General features: G+C 44.7%; 5 protein-coding genes across 12 annotated transcripts; 2 read left to right on the forward strand and 3 right to left on the reverse strand.

Annotated features, from left to right (window-relative positions):
- Window positions 1-297: 297 nt before the first annotated feature.
- LOC120448501 (mucin-22) lies at window positions 298-9,195 on the reverse strand. The gene is made up of 5 exons (XM_039630535.1): window positions 8,825-9,195; window positions 8,255-8,686; window positions 8,135-8,155; window positions 2,532-8,047; window positions 298-2,456 (listed from the first exon to the last, which is right to left on the reverse strand). Exons 1-5 carry the CDS (start codon window positions 9,193-9,195, stop codon window positions 298-300), a joined length of 8,499 nt encoding a protein of 2,832 aa, XP_039486469.1.
- A 450-nt stretch (window positions 9,196-9,645) lies between these two features.
- On the reverse strand, window positions 9,646-13,553 carry LOC120447768 (aldo-keto reductase family 1 member B1). Of its 4 annotated transcripts, XM_039629316.1 has the most exons (7): window positions 13,453-13,553; window positions 13,309-13,393; window positions 11,156-11,298; window positions 10,610-11,093; window positions 10,341-10,549; window positions 10,044-10,224; window positions 9,646-9,778 (listed from the first exon to the last, which is right to left on the reverse strand). In XM_039629316.1, exons 1-6 carry the CDS (start codon window positions 13,536-13,538, stop codon window positions 10,179-10,181), a joined length of 1,053 nt encoding a protein of 350 aa, XP_039485250.1. In that variant the 5' UTR covers window positions 13,539-13,553; the 3' UTR covers window positions 9,646-9,778; window positions 10,044-10,178. The 4 variants fall into 4 exon arrangements, with proteins under 4 accessions (XP_039485250.1, XP_039485249.1, XP_039485252.1 ...); XM_039629315.1 differs by lacking the exon at window positions 10,044-10,224; XM_039629318.1 differs by lacking the exons at window positions 13,309-13,393; window positions 13,453-13,553 and adding an exon at window positions 12,680-12,849.
- Window positions 13,554-13,723: 170 nt separating this feature from the next.
- Window positions 13,724-15,316, reverse strand: LOC120447769 (1,5-anhydro-D-fructose reductase). Its single transcript, XM_039629319.2, has 4 exons — window positions 15,105-15,316; window positions 14,801-14,943; window positions 14,039-14,740; window positions 13,724-13,978 (listed from the first exon to the last, which is right to left on the reverse strand). The coding sequence occupies exons 1-4, from the start codon at window positions 15,171-15,173 to the stop codon at window positions 13,930-13,932; spliced, it is 963 nt and encodes a 320-aa protein (XP_039485253.1). The 5' UTR covers window positions 15,174-15,316; the 3' UTR covers window positions 13,724-13,929.
- Window positions 15,317-15,819: 503 nt separating this feature from the next.
- On the forward strand, window positions 15,820-17,109 carry LOC120447767 (PCI domain-containing protein 2 homolog). The gene has a single exon (XM_039629314.2). The coding sequence runs from the start codon at window positions 15,870-15,872 to the stop codon at window positions 17,055-17,057; it is 1,188 nt and encodes a 395-aa protein (XP_039485248.1). The 5' UTR covers window positions 15,820-15,869; the 3' UTR covers window positions 17,058-17,109.
- A 539-nt stretch (window positions 17,110-17,648) lies between these two features.
- Window positions 17,649-20,135, forward strand: LOC120447770 (acyl-protein thioesterase 1). 5 transcript variants are annotated; one of them, XM_044005955.1, is made up of 5 exons: window positions 17,649-17,808; window positions 17,870-17,901; window positions 18,338-18,881; window positions 18,939-18,993; window positions 19,853-20,135. In XM_044005955.1, the coding sequence occupies exons 1-4, from the start codon at window positions 17,761-17,763 to the stop codon at window positions 18,987-18,989; spliced, it is 675 nt and encodes a 224-aa protein (XP_043861890.1). In that variant the 5' UTR covers window positions 17,649-17,760; the 3' UTR covers window positions 18,990-18,993; window positions 19,853-20,135. The 5 variants fall into 5 exon arrangements, with proteins under 5 accessions (XP_043861890.1, XP_039485254.1, XP_039485256.1 ...); XM_039629320.2 differs by having other exon boundaries at window positions 18,976-18,993; XM_039629322.2 differs by lacking the exon at window positions 19,853-20,135 and adding an exon at window positions 19,618-19,751.
- Window positions 20,136-20,597: the final 462 nt, after the last annotated feature.

A 20,597-nucleotide genomic window follows, 5' to 3' on the forward strand; every position in this document is an offset into this window, starting at 1 on the left:
TTATTTTTTCTACAATCTTTAATAAATGGGGTGTTCTGCATTTATATTATTATTATCTATATAATCTCAGGCCCTATTTATTTTTGAGCTGTCCCAAAGAACTTTTTATATTTAAGAAGCTGATGGAAACTGTTTACATTTAAATGAATTAATTAAGTAATTTTTTCAAATAGTATACACGTAGATACCCCAAAAATGAAGACATTTTATAATATTCGTATGCATATATTTTACAATCGTGTACATTAAAGTCTTGCGCCGTTTTACCTTGGCCTTAGCCATTCTCACGGACCAACTCTAATATTGACTGTTCCATCCGCCCCAACCGCTTCCATAAGGACGCCATCCATATCTCCAACTCGGCCTGGCTCCAACGCCCACCCAACGGCCGTTGCCCCACCAGTATGGATATTGTCCGGTTACACCGACAGAGCCACCTTGGATCGTGGTTGCGTCATCGGAACTCTCCGATCCCTCCACATTCAAGCCATCGGCGGATACTGCACCATTAGCCAAGTTTTCGCTGCCTTGGGAAGCGCTTTGGGTCCAAGAATTGGTGTTTTGGGACTGAGCACTGTTTCCTGTCTGTCCTCGGGCCAATCGAATGCGAATGTCCTGAGAACCCTTGCCACTGGAACTGTCACCAGAGAATCCTGATCGCTGAGACCAGGATCCACCTGCACCGGCACCTACAATAGAACCGGAAAGGGATGAACCATCATTGGCAATTGTCTCATCGCTGCTGGTGCTCCTCTTAACTAGCTTGGACCACGACCCTGAAGAATCTCCTCCGCCAACTGCAACACCTGCGTTAATGGTAGGTAAGGTTAAGCGAATAGGGTTGGATTTTTTCTCCGACGAACTAGACCAGGAGTATTTGGACTCTGTTTTTGGGACCGATGAAGTTTTTGATGTAGTGGTCGTGGTCGTAGTTTTGGATGTAGAACTAGACTTGGGAGCTACCGAGTTCTTTGAGGTTATTTTAATAGTTCTAGTTGATGATGATCCTGATATTCCGCCATCAATAGATATTCCGGCATCAAGACTTGGTACAGACAAGGTTCCCTTTGTGGATGTTGTCGTAAGTGTTGTAGACGATCTAGAGCTTGACCTTCCACCAGTAACATTCAGACTGGCATCAAGTTTTGGGAGACTCAAGTCTATCTTTGAGCGGGACTCATCGCCGTTAATGGCTATGCCGGCATCAACTTCCGGTAGAGACAAGGTATTGGATGATTTACTTCCTTTTGTGGATGTTGTCGTAGTTGTTGTTGACGATGTAGAGCTTGACTTTCCACCATTAACATTTAGACTGGCATCAAGCGTAGGCAGACTCAAGTCTATCTTTGACAAAATGTTTGTGTCCTTAATCTTCTTTATGATGGCATCAACTCCCGGTAGAGATGTCTTACTTCCCTTTGTGGATGTTGTCGTAGTTGTTGTAGACGATCTAGAGCTTGACCTTCCACCATTAATATTCAGAGGGAGATCAATGCTGGCACCAACCGCAGGAAGAGTTAAGCTACCTGAATTATTACTTCCTTTGGTCGTGGTAGTTGTGGTTGCTGTAGTTGATGATCGGGTAGTCTTCCCATCTTTGCTAATTGAGGTTTCCTTCGTAACTTTAACAACAGGTGTTGAAGGTACGCCGATTTGGCTCTCAGATGATGTTGTCGTTGTAGTGACCTGGTTCAAACTTTCAATATCGTTTTGTGGAATTTCCTGTGCAATTTTTACAACAGGGGATAAACCTGAGCTGGATTGACCATTCTTTGAAGAAGTGGTTGTTATCGTGGTCTTGACCGATTTTCCACCATTGGTAGATTTCTTTGATGAGCTCCTAACGTTGGGTGTTGAGGAAGTGCTTGTCGTTACGCTTTTTGTAGTTTTGGTAGTGCTGGTACTCGACTGACCATTAGACTTGGGGACCTTAGAGAACTTCGACGAATATTTGTTTGTGTTTTGAGTCGATGTTGAGCTTGTTTCTGTGTTCTGAACATCTGTACTGGCATCCACAACAGGCAGTGAAGAGGTAACTGTAGACTGACTCGAATTACTCTCATCGTTCAAGACATTTCCTTGAGTGCTATCAACGCCAGCATCTGTTAATGAGTCAGACGATTCCTCTGCAACAACCGTGGAACTACCATCGTTATTTTTACGTGACTTTTTAGTCCAGCGCTTGTTCCAATATTTTTTAGACTTGCCACCAATATACGATTTCTTTGAAGAGCTTGGCCAAGAATATTTGGTCTGGGGAGCTGAGGAGGAACTTGTCGTTACGGTTGTTAAAGTTTTGTTAGAACTAGAGTTTCTGCTTGACTTTGGGATTCTTATAGTTTTTGACGAATAAGTTTTTGTAGTTTTAGTCCATTTAGGGCTTCCTTTACTGATGTTTGTTGTTGTCGTCGTGGTCGAGGATTGGCTAGAGTTGCCATCAGCATTCGAAGAGGATCCTTGAGTGACTTCTACGACAGGTTTGGAAGACGAGGTAGCTGTGGTGGAGGTCGTTGATTGAGTGAAGTTGCTACCGCCGTTTGATCCTTGATTGACTTCCACAACCGGGTCAGATGAGGTGGTGGATTGACCCTCATCGGATGATGTTGTCGTTGTGGCTGTCGTTGTGGTTGTCGTCTTGGCCGAGGATTGGCTAGAGCTTCCATCAGCATTCGAAGAGGATCCCTGAGTGACTTCTACGACAGGAGTCGAAGACGAGGTAGTTGTGGTGGAGGTCGTAGATTGAGTGGAGTTGCTACCGCCGTTTGATCCTTGACTGACTTCCACAACCGGGTCAGATGAGGTGGTGGATTGACCCTCATCGGATGATGTTGTCGTTGTGGTTGTCGTCGTGGTCGAGGATTGGTTAGAGTTGCCATCAGCATTCGAATAGGATCCCTGAGTGACTTCTACGACAGGGGTCGAAGACGAGGTAGTTGTGGTGGAGGTCGTAGATTGTGTGGAGTTGCTACCGCCGTTTGATCCTTGACTGACTTCCACGACCGGGTCAGATGAGGTGGTGGATTGACCCTCATCGGATGATGTTGTCGTTGTGGTTGTCGTCGTGCTCGAGGACTGGTTAGAGTTTCCATCAACATTCGAAGAGGATCCCTGAGTGACTTCTACGACAGGAGTCGAAGACGAGGTAGTTGTGGTGGAGGTCGTAGATTGAGTGGAGTTGCTACCGCCGATTGATCCTTGACTGACTTCTACAACCGGGTCAGATGATGTGGTGGATTGACCCCCTTCGGATGATGTTGTCGTTGTGGTTGTCGTCTTGGTCGAGGATTGGCTAGAGCTTCCATCAGCATTTGAAGAGGGTCCCTGAGTGACTTCTACGACAGGAGTCGAAGACGAGGTAGTTGTTGTAGAGGTCGTAGATTGAGTGGAGTTGCTACCGCCGTTTGATCCTTGATTGACTTCCACAACCGGGTCAGATGAGGTGGTGGATTGACCCTCATCGGATGATGTTGACGTTGTGGTTGTCGTCGTGGTCGAGGATTGGTAAGAGTTGCCATCAGCACTCGAAGAGGATCCTTGAGTGACTTCTACGACAGGAGTCGAAGACGAGGTAGTTGTGGTGGAGGTCGTAGATTGTGTGGAGTTGCTACCGCCGTTTGATCCTTGACTGACTTCCACAACCGGGTCAGATGAGGTGGTGGATTGACCTTCATCGGATGATGTTGTCGTTGTGGTTGTCGTCGTGCTCGAGGACTGGTTAGAGCTTCCATCAGCATTCGAAGAGGATCCCTGAGTGACTTCTACGACAGGAGTCGAAGACGAGGTAGTTGTGGTGGAGGTCGTAGATTGAGTGGAGTTGCTACCGCCGTTTGATCCTTGACTGACTTCCACAACCGGGTCAGATGAGGTGGTGGATTGACCCTCATCGGATGATGTTGTCGTTGTGGTTGTCGTCGTGGTCGAGGATTGGCTAGAGTTGCCATTAGCATTCGAAGAGGATCCTTGAGTGACTTCTACGACAGGAGTCGAAGACGAGGTAGTTGTGGTGGAGGTCGTAGATTGAGTGGAGTTGCTACCGCCGTTTGATCCTTGATTGACTTCCACAACCGGGTCAGATGATGTGGTGGATTGACCCTCATCGGATGATGTTGTCGTTGTGGTTGTCGTCGTGGTCGAGGATTGGCTAGAGCTTCCATCAGGATTCGAAGAGGATCCCTGAGTGACTTCTACGACAGGAGTCGAAGACGAGGTAGTTGTGGTGGAGGTCGTAGATTGAGTGGAGTTGCTACCGCCGTTTGATCCTTGATTGACTTCCACAACCGGGTCAGATGATGTGGTGGATTGACCCTCATCGGATGATGTTGTCGTTGTGGTTGTCGTCGTGGTCGAGGATTGGCTAGAGCTTCCATCAGGATTCGAAGAGGATCCCTGAGTGACTTCTACGACAGGAGTCGAAGACGAGGTAGTTGTGGTGGAGGTCGTAGATTGAGTGGAGTTGCTACCGCCGTTTGATCCTTGACTGACTTCCACAACCGGGTCAGATGAGGTGGTGGATTGACCCTCATCGGATGATGTTGACGTTGTGGTTGTCGTTGTGGTCGAGGATTGGCTAGAGCTTCCATCAGCATTCGAAGAGGATCCCTGAGTGACTTCTACGACAGGAGTCGAAGACGAGGTAGTTGTGGTGGAGGTCGTAGATTGAGTGGAGTTGCTACCGCCGTTTGATCCTTGACTGACTTCCACAACCGGGTCAGATGAGGTGGTGGATTGACCCTCATCGGATGATGTTGTCGTTGTGGTTGTCGTCGTGGTCGAGGATTGGCTAGAGTTGCCATCAGCATTCGAAGAGGATCCTTGAGTGACTTCTACGACAGGAGTCGAAGACGAGGTAGTTGTGGTGGAGGTCGTAGATTGAGTGGAGTTGCTACCGCCGTTTGATCCTTGATTGACTTCCACAACCGGGTCAGATGATGTGGTGGATTGACCCTCATCGGATGATGTTGTCGTTGTGGTTGTCGTCGTGGTCGAGGATTGGCTAGAGCTTCCATCAGGATTCGAAGAGGATCCCTGAGTGACTTCTACGACAGGAGTCGAAGACGAGGTAGTTGTGGTGGAGGTCGTAGATTGAGTGGAGTTGCTACCGCCGTTTGATCCTTGACTGACTTCCACAACCGGGTCAGATGAGGTGGTGGATTGACCCTCATCGGATGATGTTGTCGTTGTGGTTGTCGTCGTGGTCGAGGATTGGCTAGAGTTGCCATCAGCATTCGAAGAGGATCCTTGAGTGACTTCTACGACAGGAGTCGAAGACGAGGTAGTTGTGGTGGAGGTCGTAGATTGAGTGGAGTTGCTACCGCCGTTTGATCCTTGATTGACTTCCACAACCGGGTCAGATGATGTGGTGGATTGACCCTCATCGGATGATGTTGTCGTTGTGGTTGTCGTCGTGGTCGAGGATTGGCTAGAGCTTCCATCAGGATTCGAAGAGGATCCCTGAGTGACTTCTACGACAGGAGTCGAAGACGAGGTAGTTGTGGTGGAGGTCGTAGATTGTGTGGAGTTGCTACCGCCGTTTGATCCTTGACTGACTTCCACAACCGGGTCAGATGAGGTGGTGGATTGACCCTCATCGGATGATGTTGTCGTTGTGGTTGTCGTCGTGGTCGAGGATTGGTTAGAGTTGCCATCAGCATTCGAAGAGGATCCTTGAGTGACTTCTACGACAGGAGTCGAAGACGAGGTAGTTGTGGTGGAGGTCGTAGATTGAGTGGAGTTGCTACCGCCGTTTGATCCTTGATTGACTTCCACAACCGGGTCAGATGATGTGGTGGATTGACCCTCATCGGATGATGTTGTCGTTGTGGTTGTCGTCTTGGTCGAGGATTGGCTAGAGCTTCCCTCAGGATTCGAAGAGGATCCCTGAGTGACTTCTACGACAGGAGTCGAAGACGAGGTAGTTGTGGTGGAGGTCGTAGATTGAGTGGAGTTGCTACCGCCGTTTGATCCTTGACTGACTTCCACAACCGGGTCAGATGAGGTGGTGGATTGACCCTCATCGGATGATGTTGACGTTGTGGTTGTCGTTGTGGTCGAGGATTGGCTAGAGCTTCCATCAGCATTCGAAGAGGATCCCTGAGAGACTTCTACGACAGGAGTCGAAGACGAGGTAGTTGTGGTGGAGGTCGTAGATTGAGTGGAGTTGCTACCGCCGTTTGATCCTTGACTGACTTCCACAACCGGGTCAGATGAGGTGGTGTATTGACCCTCATCGGATGATGTTGTCGTTGTGGTTGTCGTCGTGCTCGAGGACTGGTTAGAGCTTCCATCAGCATTCGAAGAGGATCCCTGAGTGACTTCTACGACAGGAGTCGAAGACGAGGTAGTTGTGGTGGAGGTCGTAGATTGAGTGGAGTTGCTACCGCCGTTTGATCCTTGACTGACTTCCACAACCGGGTCAGATGAGGTGGTGGACTGACCCTCATCGGATGATGTTGACGTTGTGGTTGTCGTTGTGGTCGAGGATTGGCTAGAGCTTCCATCAGCATTCGAAGAGGATCCCTGAGAGACTTCTACGACAGGAGTCGAAGACGAGGTAGTTGTGGTGGAGGTCGTAGATTGAGTGGAGTTGCTACCGCCGTTTGATCCTTGATTGACTTCCACAACCGGGTCAGATGATGTGGTGGATTGACCCTCATCGGATGATGTTGTCGTTGTGGTTGTCGTCGTGGTCGAGGATTGGCTAGAATTGCCATCAGCATTCGAAGAGGATCCCTGAGTGACTTCTACGACAGGAGTCGAAGACGAGGTAGTTGTGGTGGAGGTCGTAGATTGAGTGGAGTTGCTACCGCCGTTTGATCCTTGACTGACTTTCACAACCGGGTCAGATGAGGTGGTGGATTGACCCTCATCGGATGATGTTGTCGTTGTGGTTGTCGTCGTGGTCGAGGATTGGTTAGAGTTGCCATCAGCATTCGAAAAGGATCCCTGAGTGACTTCTACGACAGGAGTCGAAGACGAGGTAGTTGTGGTGGAGGTCGTAGATTGTGTGGAGTTGCTACCGCCGTTTGATCCTTGACTGACTTCCACAACCGGGTCAGATGAGGTGGTGGATTGACCCTCATCGGATGATGTTGTCGTTGTGGTTGTCGTCGTGGTCGAGGATTGGTTAGAGTTGCCATCAGCATTCGAAGAGGATCCCTGAGTGACTTCTACGACAGGAGTCGAAGACGAAGTAGTTGTGGTGGAGGTCGTAGATTCTGTGGAGTTGCTACCGCCGTTTGATCCTTGACTGACTTCCACAACCGGGTCAGATGAGGTGGTGGATTGACCTTCATCGGATGATGTTGACGTTGTGGTTGTCGTCGTGGTCGAGGATTGGTTAGAGTTGCCATCAGCATTCGAAGAGGATCCCTGAGTGACTTCTACGACAGGAGTCGAAGACGAGGTAGTTGTGGTGGAGGTCGTAGATTGAGTGGAGTTGCTACCGCCGTTTGATCCTTGACTGACTTCCACAACCGGGTCAGATGAGGTGGTAGATTGACCCTCATCGGATGATGTTGTCGTTGTGGTTGTCGTCGTGGTCGAGGATTGGCTAGAGCTTCCATCAGCATTCGAAGAGGATCCCTGAGTGACTTCTTCGACAGGAGTCGAAGACGAGGTAGTTGTGGTGGAGGTCGTAGATTGAGTGGAGTTGCTACCGCCGTTTGATCCTTGACTGACTTCCACAACCGGGTCAGATGAGGTGGTGGATTGACCTTCATCGGATGATGTTGACGTTGTGGTTGTCGTCGTGGTCGAGGATTGGTTAGAGTTGCCATCAGCATTCGAAGAGGATCCCTGAGTGACTTCTACGACAGGAGTCGAAGACGAGGTAGTTGTGGTGGAGGTCGTAGATTGAGTGGAGTTGCTACCGCCGTTTGATCCTTGACTGACTTCCACAACGGGGTCAGATGAGGTGGTAGATTGACCCTCATCGGATGATGTTGTCGTTGTGGTTGTCGTCGTGGTCGAGGATTGGCTAGAGCTTCCATCAGCATTCGAGGAGGATCCCTGAGTGACTTCTACGACAGGAGTCGAAGACGAGGTAGTTGTGGTGGAGATCGTAGATTGAGTAGAGTTGCTACCGCCGTTTGATCCTTGATTGACTTCCACAACCGGGTCAGATGAGGTGGTGGATTGACCCTCATCGGATGATGTTGTCGTTGTGGTTGTCGTCGTGCTCGAGGACTGGTTAGAGTTTTCATCAACATTCGAAGAGGATCCCTGAGTGACTTCTACGACAGGAGTCGAAGACGATGTAGTTGTGGGGGAGGTCGTAGATTGTGTGGAGTTGCTACCGCCGTTTGATCCTTGACTGACTTCCACAACCGGGTCAGATGAGGTGGTGGATTGACCTTCATCGGATGATGTTGACGTTGTGGTTGTCGTCGTGCTCGAGGATTGGTTAGAGTTGCCATCAGCATTCGAAGAGGATCCCTGAGTGACTTCTACGACAGGAGTCGAAGACGAGGTAGTTGTGGTGGAGGTCGTAGATTGAGTGGAGTTGCTACCGCCGTTTGATCCTTGACTGACTTCCACAACCGGGTCAGATGAGGTGGTAGATTGACCCTCATCGGATGATGTTGTCGTTGTGGTTGTCGTCGTGGTCGAGGATTGGCTAGAGCTTCCATCAGCATTCGAAGAGGATCCCTGAGTGACTTCTACGACAGGAGTCGAAGACGAGGTAGTTGTGGTGGAGGTCGTAGATTGAGTGGAGTTGCTACCGCCGTTTGATCCTTGATTGACTTCCACAACCGGGTCAGATGAGGTGGTGGATTGACCCTCATCGGATGATGTTGTCGTTGTGGTTGTCGTCGTGGTCGAGGATTGGCTAGAGCTTCCATCAGCATTCGAAGAGGATTCCGGAATGCCTTTTACGACAGTTGTAGTAGATGCAGTTTGATCTGTAATTGTGCTTCCATCTAAGAGTGGTAGCTGTTTCTTTTCGTTGACACAATTCACATAATTTGGATTGCCGAGAAGTTCTCCGTCGTGCAAAAGTACTAGTTTTCCGAAAAGTCTGTCGAGTAGCCACAGGCGTATATCTTTTCGTATTTCAATTAGAGTTTGACGAACACTTTCACAACATGGCTGCGCTTTTACAACTGGAGTGGTCACTGATGTTGCCGTACTAGATTCAGTTTGGGCCGCTGCGTAGGCCAAATAAGCGGCCAAAACCGCGACTAGGAACAAGCGCATGATCCTCCAAGAAACCGGGTGTCGGATCAATTAGATCTGGTAGCCAAATTTAAAAGTTGAAACCTTTTATACCCTGGTACAAGGGTCTCGTTATTATTTTGACTATTTGCGTAGATGCTTGTCTAGCTCGCAAATTTTATTTGACAATGAACATTTGGTACTTTTATTGTTTTCACGAAAAATACATTAACTAAGCAAATTGTATGAACTATACTATACGTCAAAGTAAATACCTTATTAAGGAACAACTGTGCAAAATATTTGTGCCCAGCTTGGATTAAACACTTGTTAGATATTTGGCTTTACGTAAATCGTTCGCTCGTGGTATATTTATACGTCAGCGGTGCATTAACCGATTTTTGAACATATGCTTTATAGCACACGAGAACCATTTATTTGGTCAGCCAAGTCTGCAAAAAGTTTGAAACAATTGGGAAGAACTCGAAAACGTAATATGTATTTCTGTTTATTCGTACGATTAAAGATAAAATGATTATGTAACAAATTATAAATTTGAACTGAGCACTGTGTCGTTTACTAGTATTCGTCCTTCTCGAAAGGGTGGTGGGGGTGACCGAATTGGCTGTAATTATTGAAAAACAAACTTAATTAATATATGATTTCTATATAAGCTATCTTTAAGCACAAGCTAAGGAAACAATGGGTTAGCTAAGGCATACTAGTACTTCCTAAGCGTATAAATGTGTTCAAATAATCCACAGAAGGAAATAAATATTGTTAGAACACAAGCAGGGAGGGTAAAATAACAACAAAGCTAAGTAAATCAAGCTCAGTAAACACAAATATTTAAGAAAACCGAATACGCGCTAAAAAACTTGAAAACATACGTTAAACTCATGTTCATGTTTATATGGATCTGACACTATTTGGATATTTTCTTCGTAAACGTTTCATTTTCCAATAGGTATAATTTTTCATTCATTCGAATTCTTCTTGCTCTTCAGATATGGGTTTCTTAAAACCTAATACTCGTCGTGGAACGGATAGTACTTATGGGTACCAGCATCGCTAAATAAATATAAATAAAGATGTGATTTAAAGAAAATCGAGTAAAATAACCTCAAGCCCACACTTCATTGATAATGTAAATAAATAAACATTTTTTAATGTGCTAGTAGACTTACTTGAGTAGGGGAACCAGGCGGCCGTTGCACTCGAAGCTTTCGATGATTTCGATTTCCTCTGGTGTCAATTCGAAGTCAAAGACCTGGAAGTTGGACTCGATGCGGTCCTTGGTCACCGACTTGGGGATAACAATGTTGGCACGCTGCACCTGGTATCGAATAAGGATCTGTCCAGGGGTCTTCTTCTTCTTAGCGGCAATCTCCTTGATCTAAATGTATCAAATATACTTGAAGTGAAATTCAACATGTTTATATAAAAGCGAACCAACCTTAGCCTCCTCTAGGATGACCGGATCACCAGCCTTGGCCCATGGGCGGTTGGGAGATCCCAAGGGGCTGTAGGCAGTGATTGTGATATTCTTTGACTTGCAGAAGTCAATCAGCTTCTTCTGGGTCAGGTATGGGTGGCACTCAATCTGGTTGGTCACTGGTGGAATAGTGGCCACCTCAAGCACGCGCTCGATCTGCCTTCTGTTGAAGTTGGAAACACCAATGGACTTGACCAGACCCTCTTCCACCAACTTCTCCAAGGCCTTCCACGTGTCGACGTAATCAACGGGCGAGTACAGTGTCTTGCCATCCTTGTCGGTGGGGAACAGATCGCAGCCCTCCTTGTAGCCCATGGGCCAGTGGATAAGGTACAGATCGAGGTACTTCAGCTTCAGGGAACTCAATGTGTTCTCCAATGCCGATTTGACAAGATCCGGGCGATGGAAAGTGTTCCACAGCTTGCTGGTGATGAAAAGATCCTCACTGCAAAATTGTGAAATTCAGTACAAAAATCCTAAGCATTGTATACCAAGTCTAGAACTTACCGTTTGACAACGCCCTCCTTGATCTTGGCCGCAACACCATCTCCGACCTCATCCTCGTTTTGGTATACATAGGCACAGTCAATGTGCCTGTATCCGGCATCGATGGCCACTTTCACAGCCTCGGTGACCTGTCCCTTGGGGCTCTGAAAGATAAGTAGCAAAGTAGTAAGTAATATGCTATATAAAATTTATAGCACTATTCCGTTATCACAAATTCTTTAATTGGCTTCCGCACTTTCAAGGGTTGATAAATTATTCGCAAGTGATATTCTGTTAAGGCATGGAAACAAGCACTTATAATCATGGAACCATGCTCTTAAGGGAATTTCGCAATTCGTTATCGATCAAAGTTTCAGTTATGAGGAGCGTGATGAGGAAATCTAAACACTGAAGTCTCCCTATCAGGCACTTGACGTCACCTATCAGCCCCCTTAGTTCCTGCATCCAAAAAAAGTTTTTAATGAGATCATAAATAGGTCAGACCAACATGGTACATATGAATTACAAACCATCTTATGCTTTTAAATGGTGGAACATTTTCAAGTAAGTTTTTAGCTGAGAAAACGGATGCCACAGTTTATAACATTGCTGATTTATGTTTAACAAAAAAGGAAGGTCAAAGACTTTCATTAAGATTTGACATAATAAGTATAAATTACGGACACTAGAAATTTGTAGTTTAATTTATTGTTTTGCCACCAAGCCTCTTTCTATTCCACAAATAGTGCACTGAATCTGATAAGACTTTTTAAAAATACCCTTATAATACCCTTGCTAACTAAACCTCCTTATCAGCGTCTTTCCCACCGTAATTTTAAAAGCTTTCCCATTACGAGCTGTATTCAACTTGGACGCTTGTTTTCCGTTTGAGGGGCTTGTCTTTCACGATTACTTGAACTACATCCCATACCTTTTTTTTAAAAAACTTAAATATTAAAACTGAAGTAGTCTTTTCAGTTAATCTGCCACTCTAGATAAGAACGTTTATCAACTTCTGGTAATACATGTAGAAGCCGCCATGTGCCCCAAATATACGAATGTTTGTGGGGTGTATCTGGAAATGATGTGGCAAATATTGCGAAAAGTTTCCACTGCCCTGCGAAGGTAGAAAGGGTCACCTTGACGAAAGTTCATGGAGATCTTCTAATCGCACATACACGATTGTGTTAAGTATAGTGTGTAAGTAATTAACATGAGGGCAGCAAAATATCGCTTGTTTTTCTATTATGCATAGCTGCCAGATTCGACGCTTCGCAGAAGATAAATATGTATCATTAAACATGTAGAAACAGAATAACCGGCAAAATACAGCCGGCAAACTATCAGCAATGCGACGCGTGTCCATTTTTTATCCGCCGAATACACAGGGGCATCAGTGCAAAACTAGCTGGGCAAAAAAAACGGGAAGTCGTGGGCAGCGGAAAAATACCCGATTGTGGGATTGTGGGAAGCAGAACTCACAAATACAATTGCAGTGATTTGCAAATGCTATAATATAGTGCAGTTACTTGATAGTTTACTTACGCCCCAGGTTCCCAGTCCAATGATTGGGACTTCCTTGCCGTTGTTGAATTTAACGTTCGGTACTGCCATTGCACTTTATGTTTGCTTACTGCTTAAGGATATTTACAAATATCTATAGTACAATTGGGAATCGACGATTGCCGCTTCTCAACAAACTGAACGATTCCACTCAGCTGTTTCCCGCTTATATACGCGCCGCAAAAGCTTCTCCGAAATTCTGAAAAGCTTTCGAGAACAGGGCTGCATAGTCGACAAGCCGAACAGCTGGGCGATCGTCAGTTACGCTTAAAAATTGAGCCATATATTATTTGCAGTGTAGCATAAAAGAAACGAGATATTAAAATTTATAAAAATAAAATTTTAAAATTTTCAAACTAATTTGATAGTCATTTTGATAATATTTAATCATTTGTATACATTATACCAAATAGGTTGTATGAATGTATAATGCTAGTCTTGTTTTTAAATAAGGATCTAGTTTTAATTCCTTAAAAATAACCATAATATTTTACATACGATGTTCACATTATGATCTACGAGCATGGCTAGATAAGTAAAAAATGTATTTTCATAATGGTAAAAATAAATAAAAATAAGATATGAAAAAGTGGTATTGTCATAATATTTACATTCCAAGTTCCGAGTCCAATCACTGGAATCTCATTTCCGTCCATGCAAACCACTTTGGGATGTCGAACATACTCCTTCTGACACCTATTGGTAAAAATGATCCCTTTAAAGACCTCGTTTGACTGGAATTTCTTATATAGTACCACATAAAACGCTCGGTCTTTCCATAATTCCTTAACGTAACGCGAAAAACAGGCTTAACCAATTGAATTTTCAAAAGAGTGTTCATTTTTATATGCGCGCAAGTAAATTTCAATTATTTTAGTAGAGACTTCTTGACTGATAGAAGAATGCAATGACTACTTGGTTTTAGTATAAACGCCTAAATGTAGCAAAATAAATGTGTATATAAAAATAAACAGCCACATTTTAAGCACATATAGTTCAAAATGACAACCAACTCAAAAGCTACAATTTGATTTTACACAGCAAAAGAGTTTAAATATATTATCACTAATATTATCGTAAATACATTGTATAACAATAATTATGCTTGTTTCCTCAGTATAAAGGAAGTACCTGGAACATTTATAGTATAACTCTTGAGATTGCCATTGACATACTCATCACATTGAAGGCAACCAGTTTTTATAATTACTTAAACTCCTATCATTAGTAAACTACTTTGCCTGTACGGGCTCAAAGGGATGATGAGGATGTCCATAGGCCCTAGGAGAAAATATATAATAGATTATATAAAAATGAGCATGGGAAATAATGAACACCTACGCCTTCATGGTCATAAAGCGACCATTGCAGTCCAAGTCGTGAATATCCTGTATGTCGTCGATGGCCAACTCAAAGTCCCAGATCCGCCTGAAATTGTCCAGCATGTGCTGTTTGCTTACAGATCTTGGGATCACGATTATACCCGATTGCGTCTGGTAGCGGAGCAGCACCTGTGCCGGCGTCCTTTCGTATTTCTCGGCTATAGCCAAGATGGTCGGGTGCTGGAGCAATGGATATGCGCCAGGCTTCTCGTAGGGCGTATGTCCCGATCCCAGGCAGCTGTAGGCGGTCACAGCAATGGCATTGTCATAGCACTGGGTAATCAATGGCTTCTGGCTCAGGTACGGGTGGCACTCGATTTGTAGGACGACCGGCTTTAGCTTGGCCACAGTCAGTAGTCTATTCATCTGCTGCTCGTTGAAGTTGGACACACCGATGGCCTGGCACAGCCCCTCATCCACCAGATCCTCCATTGCACGCCAGGTGTCCACGTAGTCGATGTCCTCGAAGGCGGCCTTGTTTGTGTCCGGACACGTGGGATATAGGTTGTCATTGCCCGACTTGTAGGCCATGGGCCAGTGCATCAGGTAGAGGTTTAGATACTTGACTCCCAAGTTCCTCATGCTGGTCTCACATGCAGAGCGCACCAGCTCCGGCTTATGGTGTGTGTTCCAAAGTTTGCTCGTGATGAAGAGTTCATCGCTGGAATGTAACATTTGGCTTAGATATAAGTTTGAATACAAGCTTTAAAGCAGAATTTACCGTGTGACCACCCCCTCGTCCATTTTCTCCCGGAGAGCGGCTCCCACCTGCGCCTCATTTCCGTACACGTGGGCGCAGTCAAAATGGCGGTAGCCTATGTCAATGGCATCCTTTACTGCTTGGGTCACCACTTCCGGGGGGCTCTGAAATGGCGAAAAAGTCGTGTAGGTGAAAGCAAAAGTGCAACATAAGCTTTCTGTTGACCCCGAAGAGCTTTGACATTGACCGTGAAATATGCAGTGGAAATGCACATTTCAGCTGGCGATTATTTAATAACAATATATATCTGTGTATGAGAACTTACCCGCCAAGTTCCGAGACCCAACATTGGCATATTTTTACCATTGCTCAGGAGAAAATTCGGTGTTGACATGTTTGATTTCTTCGCTACTTGGAAATTAAGTTGTTGCACTGGCTTCGTTTTTTGAAAGCTTAAATTTGTAATTTACTAAGTGAACTATACGCAAAGGCCTATTAAACTGCCTACGAACGGTATGTCTTGTGACAGCTTTGCTATCACAACTATATGTACGAACATTGTTTAATTTTAGAATCTTTTGAGTGAGCAAAAGACCTTCGCGGAATATAATCGATTCGTCGCAGAGGGGATTTTCAAAATTCAAAACTAAAATGGTTTGATTTTTTTTGGTGCCTCTAAGGTTTTGTTATTTAACATTGTACCGGGTCTACCCAACTATCCTGATATAAAAAGAACTAATAAATATTTTAATAAATAAAATAATGTATACCTTAACACAATTTTGTATTTAAACTAACACCAATCATTAAAAGTATTCCAGCTTTTATATTATCAAGTTAAGAAATATTAATATTCAATTTAGAAACTTCGTGATCAGCCTATTTAAAAAATACTACATAAATGTACTTTTAAAGCACGGATTGTTTATCAGAAAACGAAATTAAAAATATCTGTTGTTATAAATAATAAATAAAAACACTATCGCGTAATTAAAAAAATATCGATAAGAGATTCCCATTAGATATAGCTTTAACAGATAGTACCATGGCCTACCATCTCTAATTTTGCCGCCTGCGAAAGACACAAACAATGTTTGGCACCGTAAATAACTATTTATCCGGAGTTTTGCACGCCGCCCAGGATTACGATGGCGAGTCTTTGGGCACCCACCTCTCCTTACGGGACGTGCACGTGCAGAACCACAATTTGTACATCGCCCAGCCGGAAAAGCTAGTAGATCGATTTCTGAAACCGCCAATGGACGATGTTGTGTCTGCCCACCTGAAGGTGCTGTATCACCTGGCACAGGAGCCACCTGGTTACATGGAGGCCTACACCCAACAGGCGGCAGCCTGCGGCGCCGTGGTGAGGCTTTTGCAGCAGCTGAAAGACGAGAATTGGTGCCTGCCCCTGATGTACCGCGTTTGCCTGGATCTGAGATACTTGGCGCAGGCCTGCGAGAAGCATTGTCGAGGATTCACACCTGGGCACGTGCTGGAGAAGGCCGCCGACTGCATGATGGCCTGTTTCCGCGTTTGCGCTGCTGATGGACGCGCTTCCGAGGAGGACACCAAGCGGCTGGGCATGATGAACCTTGTAAACCAGCTATTCAAGATCTACTTCCGCATCAACAAGTTGCATTTGTGCAAGCCCCTTATCCGTGCCATTGATAATTGCATCTTCAAGGATTCTTTTCCGCTGCCCGAGCAAATAACCTACAAGTATTTTGTGGGTAGGCGGGCCATGTTCGACTCCAACTACCAGGCAGCCGTACAGGATCTGTCGTATGCATTCAGCAATTGCCCGGATCGGTTTGCCAGCAACAAAAGGCTCATCCTCATCTATTTGGTGCCTGTGAAGATGCTCCTGGGATACCTGCCCAGCAAATCCCTACTGCAGCGCTACGATCTCCTGCTGTTCCATGATTTGGCTTTGGCCCTGAAGGCTGGCAATGTGAATCGCTTCGATGAGATTGTCAGGGACCAGGAGCTGGTGCTGATCAGGAGTGGTATCTATCTGCTGGTGGAGAAGCTCAAGTTCCTCGTGTACCGCAATCTGTTCAAGAAGGTGTTCGTCATCCGGCAAACGCATCAGTTGGACATGGGCGACTTCCTCTCCGCCTTGCAGTTCGTTGGTCTGAGCGACGTTTCTCTGGACGAGACGCACTGCATCGTGGCCAATCTCATTTACGATGGAAAGATCAAGGGCTACATCTCACATGCTCACAACAAGCTGGTCGTGTCCAAGCAAAATCCATTCCCCTCCATGTCCCTTTAGTGCTTTTTATTATATTTGTGAATTTTTTAAAAAGTAAAAGACTTAAATTTAATCAGTGTTTTAGTTTGAATGGGTAACAACAAGAAAAAGAGCGAATTTATAATTTTAATTAATTTATTTGGCGAAACCTTTAATTCCAATTTGTTAACATTTGAATACGATTTTTGAAATATGTTTATGAATTAATGTGTATCGAAACCAACTAAGGTTTAGCAAATATCGATTCTTTTCGCTCGAGCCGATGTATTGATATCGAAATCGGAATTAGTCGCATCTCTAGGTCCACCGACTATCAGTCATCGCTGAACTTTTAGTAACGCAGCTGCATAAATTGTCGTAGTTGAGCGAAATTAAACAAATTAACAGAATACTTTTGGCATAACCTGGTAAATAATTAGACCCCCATTCGCACAACGTGAATAATACACAAGTGGCAGTAATAAATATTATTAACCAGTAGCTATTTCTCAGCCGGCGACGTGTTGTCATTTTCACAATCGTAAAATCAATATTACTAATTTTGCTTTGCGTTTACAACGTGACATAACTAAAACGCAAACTACAGAGTGCTTCTCTACCATTGCATTGCAGAAATCCGCTGACACCGAAAAAAAGCGACGAAAGCAGCGCCAAGTCGCCGAATCGCAGAGTACCTGGCATAGGAATAGTGCGTCCCCAGTAGAGGCTAAACTGAACAGCAGACATGGCAGCGCCGGTCATTGTCGAGGCCACGGCCAAGCAAACCGCCACGGTGAGTTGTCCGGCGTAGTCCAAATTCCGGAATACTGCCATTAATCACTTGTGTATTGCAGCTGATCTTCATGCACGGCCTGGGTGATACGGGGTAAGTGGGGTCATCCTCATTCAAAATAATACACCTAAAGACTTCATTTACGAAGTATCAAAGTATTCGGAACTCTACAGAAATCGAGAGAAGTATTTGTGCATATCAACATATCTGGAATGCACTAGTTATTTTGAGTAACAAAACAAATTATATTCCCTTAGGGAATACGCTTAGGAAGAAAACGTCCAATTTTGTTTTTGTTTATAGGGCTTTTAAGATTTAATTAACTGATTAGAAGCCTTCGGAGTCTGGGGTATACTCCAACATTAAACGTATGTACATGTATACCATTTTATGATTGTTCTCCCTTTACAAAAGATTCAAAAACTGAAAGCAAAACTTTCCGTAGCCAATTTATGTTTCCAAGTGACTTTCGAGTAAAAGAGCTATGTAAAATCCCTGTTAAAGTATTAATGAAGGCTTTTCCCAACAGCCATGGATGGAGCAGCGCCCTAGCCGCCATCCGCCCACCTTTCATGAAAGTCATCTGCCCCACGGCGCCCACACAGCCCGTTTCGCTGAATGCCGGCTTCCGGATGCCATCGTGGTTCGACCTGAAGACACTGGACATCGGTGGGCCCGAGGACGAGCCGGGCATCCAGTCGGCGCGCGATAATGTGCACGGTATGATTCAGAAGGAGATCAGTGCTGGTATTCCGGCCAATCGCATTGTCCTGGGCGGATTCTCGCAGGGAGGAGCCTTAGCACTGTATTCGGCACTCACGTACGACCAGCCGCTGGCCGGCGTGGTGGCCCTTTCCTGCTGGCTGCCGCTGCACAAGCAGTTCCCAGGCGCCAAGGTGAACAGCGATGATGTGCCGATTTTCCAGGCGCATGGCGACTACGATCCCGTGGTGCCGTACAAGTTCGGCCAGCTGAGCGCCAGCCTGCTTAAGTCGTTCATGAAAAATGTGACGTTCAAGACATACAATGGACTATCGCACTCGTCGTCCGACGACGAGATGGATGACGTCAAGGTGAGTGCGGCGCACGGACCGCCATTTGAAATTCCCCTGGCTGACGAAACGCTAAAGAACTTTATTACGCTCACTCTGCTCTTTTCAATTACAGGACATAATCAGTAAATGGGTAAACTAATTTCCACTGAACCTTAGCACTCTTTAGAACGTACGAAAGCCCCCGACCCAGCCCGTTGCATTCCAACTATTCACGCAATATGGAGCGCAGTAAGAGAGTCACACTGAGAGTTATACGAGTAGGCTCTCTCGTAGCCCAATTATGGAAATTATCACTGAAAATCAATTTGAAAAGCAATCAATTATTATACACACACGGTAGCTATACCTAATTAAATGCCAAAATACAAGCAATTTGCGAGGGAAATTCGCCTGCGCGAGACGTTTCAGAGTGTAGAAGCAACTTACTTTGATATTTGTTCGCTGCTAATTATTTCGGTTTACTTATTTGGGACTTGTTCGTATTTAAATTGAAATTAATAAAGTTATATAATCGAAGAAAAACTACGAAACTTATAGCCGCAATCTGAATTGGATCACTCTTTCAACCCAAAACCCGATTGCCAGCGATTTTGTGTTGCTATTTAAACTGGCAAACGGGTGACATTTCAGATACTTTGAGGATCTAAAACGCACCTAACATTTGTTTGTTCGTTGTAGCTAACATTAAACCTGCCAATTCTCGATTCCATTTTGATTTGATTCTTCGTTTCTTATTTCATTTTATTTCGCACAGCAACAGGGAAACAATCATCTGTAGAGCCGCCGTCCCACTGGCAACCAATTTGCAACTCGCATTCTTCACTTGTTAAACCAATGGCAATATACAAACCGGTTGTTCAGATTAAACGACTCCCTCGGGCCCTCAAATGCACACTCTCTCAGATTCTTTATAAATATGCCACATATTCCACCTGCTAATCCTGTAGTCCTGCCGCCCCACTCACCATCTCTCATCTATATATTTGCAGACACAGTGGGATAGCCAGAACATGGCTAGAAAGGCGCAATGCTGCCAGTTATCGTAGTAGCATCGAGTGCTAGTGTAGTGAAGGTTCCTTCCGCAAATCAAAGCTCCTCAGCCTAGTCAGGACGTCAGCCTTCTCGGCCGCACGAGAATTGTATTTTAGTAATTATTTTGTACATACACGATGGAGTTGTTTACGATGAAGAAGGCTGTCCCATCACCTGGTGAGGTGACAGCAAACCGATTCGCCTCAGCGAATGGCCAATAAAGTTATTTGAAGCTCTCAACTGCAAGCCGAACTTAATCCAGAAACGGGGTCTTCGTATCAGTTTTCTACAAGTTTTACTTAAAAAATTCGCAAAAGTAACCGACTTTTTTCAAATACTGTTGCAAGTGTTGTATAGCGTAAATTGTTTTTTTCGGTATATTTTTAAGCCTTTGTATTTGTGTACCGTAAGCTGTGGAAAACTAATTATCGATAAATTTGGCGCTGTTTTGTGTTCAATTCAAATTGGTTTTGGTTGTGATATGTTGTTGAAACATAAAATTGCGTTGTTCAAGAATTAAATGTGCTTTTATTTTTTAATTGACCGAATGGTTCAATACTTAATGCTTCTAAGGATTAAATACGTATACATATGTATGTTTATTAATTATTTACTAGGTAATAAACTTTGTACAACATTTTGCACAATCTTTCCTTGTTACTAAATTGTTTTAAAGTATTTTATATGATTGTGAATTAGTTA

Source organism: Drosophila santomea, chromosome 3L (assembly GCF_016746245.2).
Source record: "Drosophila santomea strain STO CAGO 1482 chromosome 3L, Prin_Dsan_1.1, whole genome shotgun sequence".
NCBI lineage: Eukaryota > Metazoa > Arthropoda > Insecta > Diptera > Drosophilidae > Drosophila > Drosophila santomea.

What these genes read in the sequence shown, in the direction of transcription:
- LOC120448501 (XM_039630535.1), bottom strand. Translation starts at nt 9,195, where the DNA reads ATGCGCTTGTTCCTAGTCGCGGTTTTGGCCGCTTATTTGGCCTACGCA. An exon ending in GCTGATGGAAGCTCTAGCCA is followed by an intron (nt 8,687 to 8,824) that starts ATCCTCGACCAC and finishes GACCTCCACCAC; the next exon opens with AACTACCTCGTCTTCGACTC. An exon ending in CAATCAAGGATCAAACGGCG is followed by an intron (nt 2,457 to 2,531) that starts GTAGCAACTTCA and finishes AAGTCACTCAAG; the next exon opens with GATCCTCTTCGAATGCTGAT.
- LOC120447768 (XM_039629315.1), bottom strand. Translation starts at nt 13,538, where the DNA reads ATGAACACTCTTTTGAAAATTCAATTGGTTAAGCCTGTTTTTCGCGTT. An exon ending in TTGGACTCGGAACTTGGAAT is followed by an intron (nt 11,299 to 13,308) that starts GTAAATATTATG and finishes CTTATCTTTCAG; the next exon opens with AGCCCCAAGGGACAGGTCAC. An exon ending in TCATCCTAGAGGAGGCTAAG is followed by an intron (nt 10,550 to 10,609) that starts GTTGGTTCGCTT and finishes TGATACATTTAG; the next exon opens with ATCAAGGAGATTGCCGCTAA.
- LOC120447769 (XM_039629319.2), bottom strand. Translation starts at nt 15,173, where the DNA reads ATGTCAACACCGAATTTTCTCCTGAGCAATGGTAAAAATATGCCAATG. An exon ending in GACGAGGGGGTGGTCACACG is followed by an intron (nt 14,741 to 14,800) that starts GTAAATTCTGCT and finishes GTTACATTCCAG; the next exon opens with CGATGAACTCTTCATCACGA. An exon ending in CGCTTTATGACCATGAAGGC is followed by an intron (nt 13,979 to 14,038) that starts GTAGGTGTTCAT and finishes ATTTTCTCCTAG; the next exon opens with GGCCTATGGACATCCTCATC.
- LOC120447767 (XM_039629314.2), top strand. Translation starts at nt 15,870, where the DNA reads ATGTTTGGCACCGTAAATAACTATTTATCCGGAGTTTTGCACGCCGCC.
- LOC120447770 (XM_039629320.2), top strand. Translation starts at nt 17,761, where the DNA reads ATGGCAGCGCCGGTCATTGTCGAGGCCACGGCCAAGCAAACCGCCACG. An exon ending in CGGCCAAGCAAACCGCCACG is followed by an intron (nt 17,809 to 17,869) that starts GTGAGTTGTCCG and finishes TGTGTATTGCAG; the next exon opens with CTGATCTTCATGCACGGCCT. An exon ending in CACGGCCTGGGTGATACGGG is followed by an intron (nt 17,902 to 18,337) that starts GTAAGTGGGGTC and finishes TTTTCCCAACAG; the next exon opens with CCATGGATGGAGCAGCGCCC.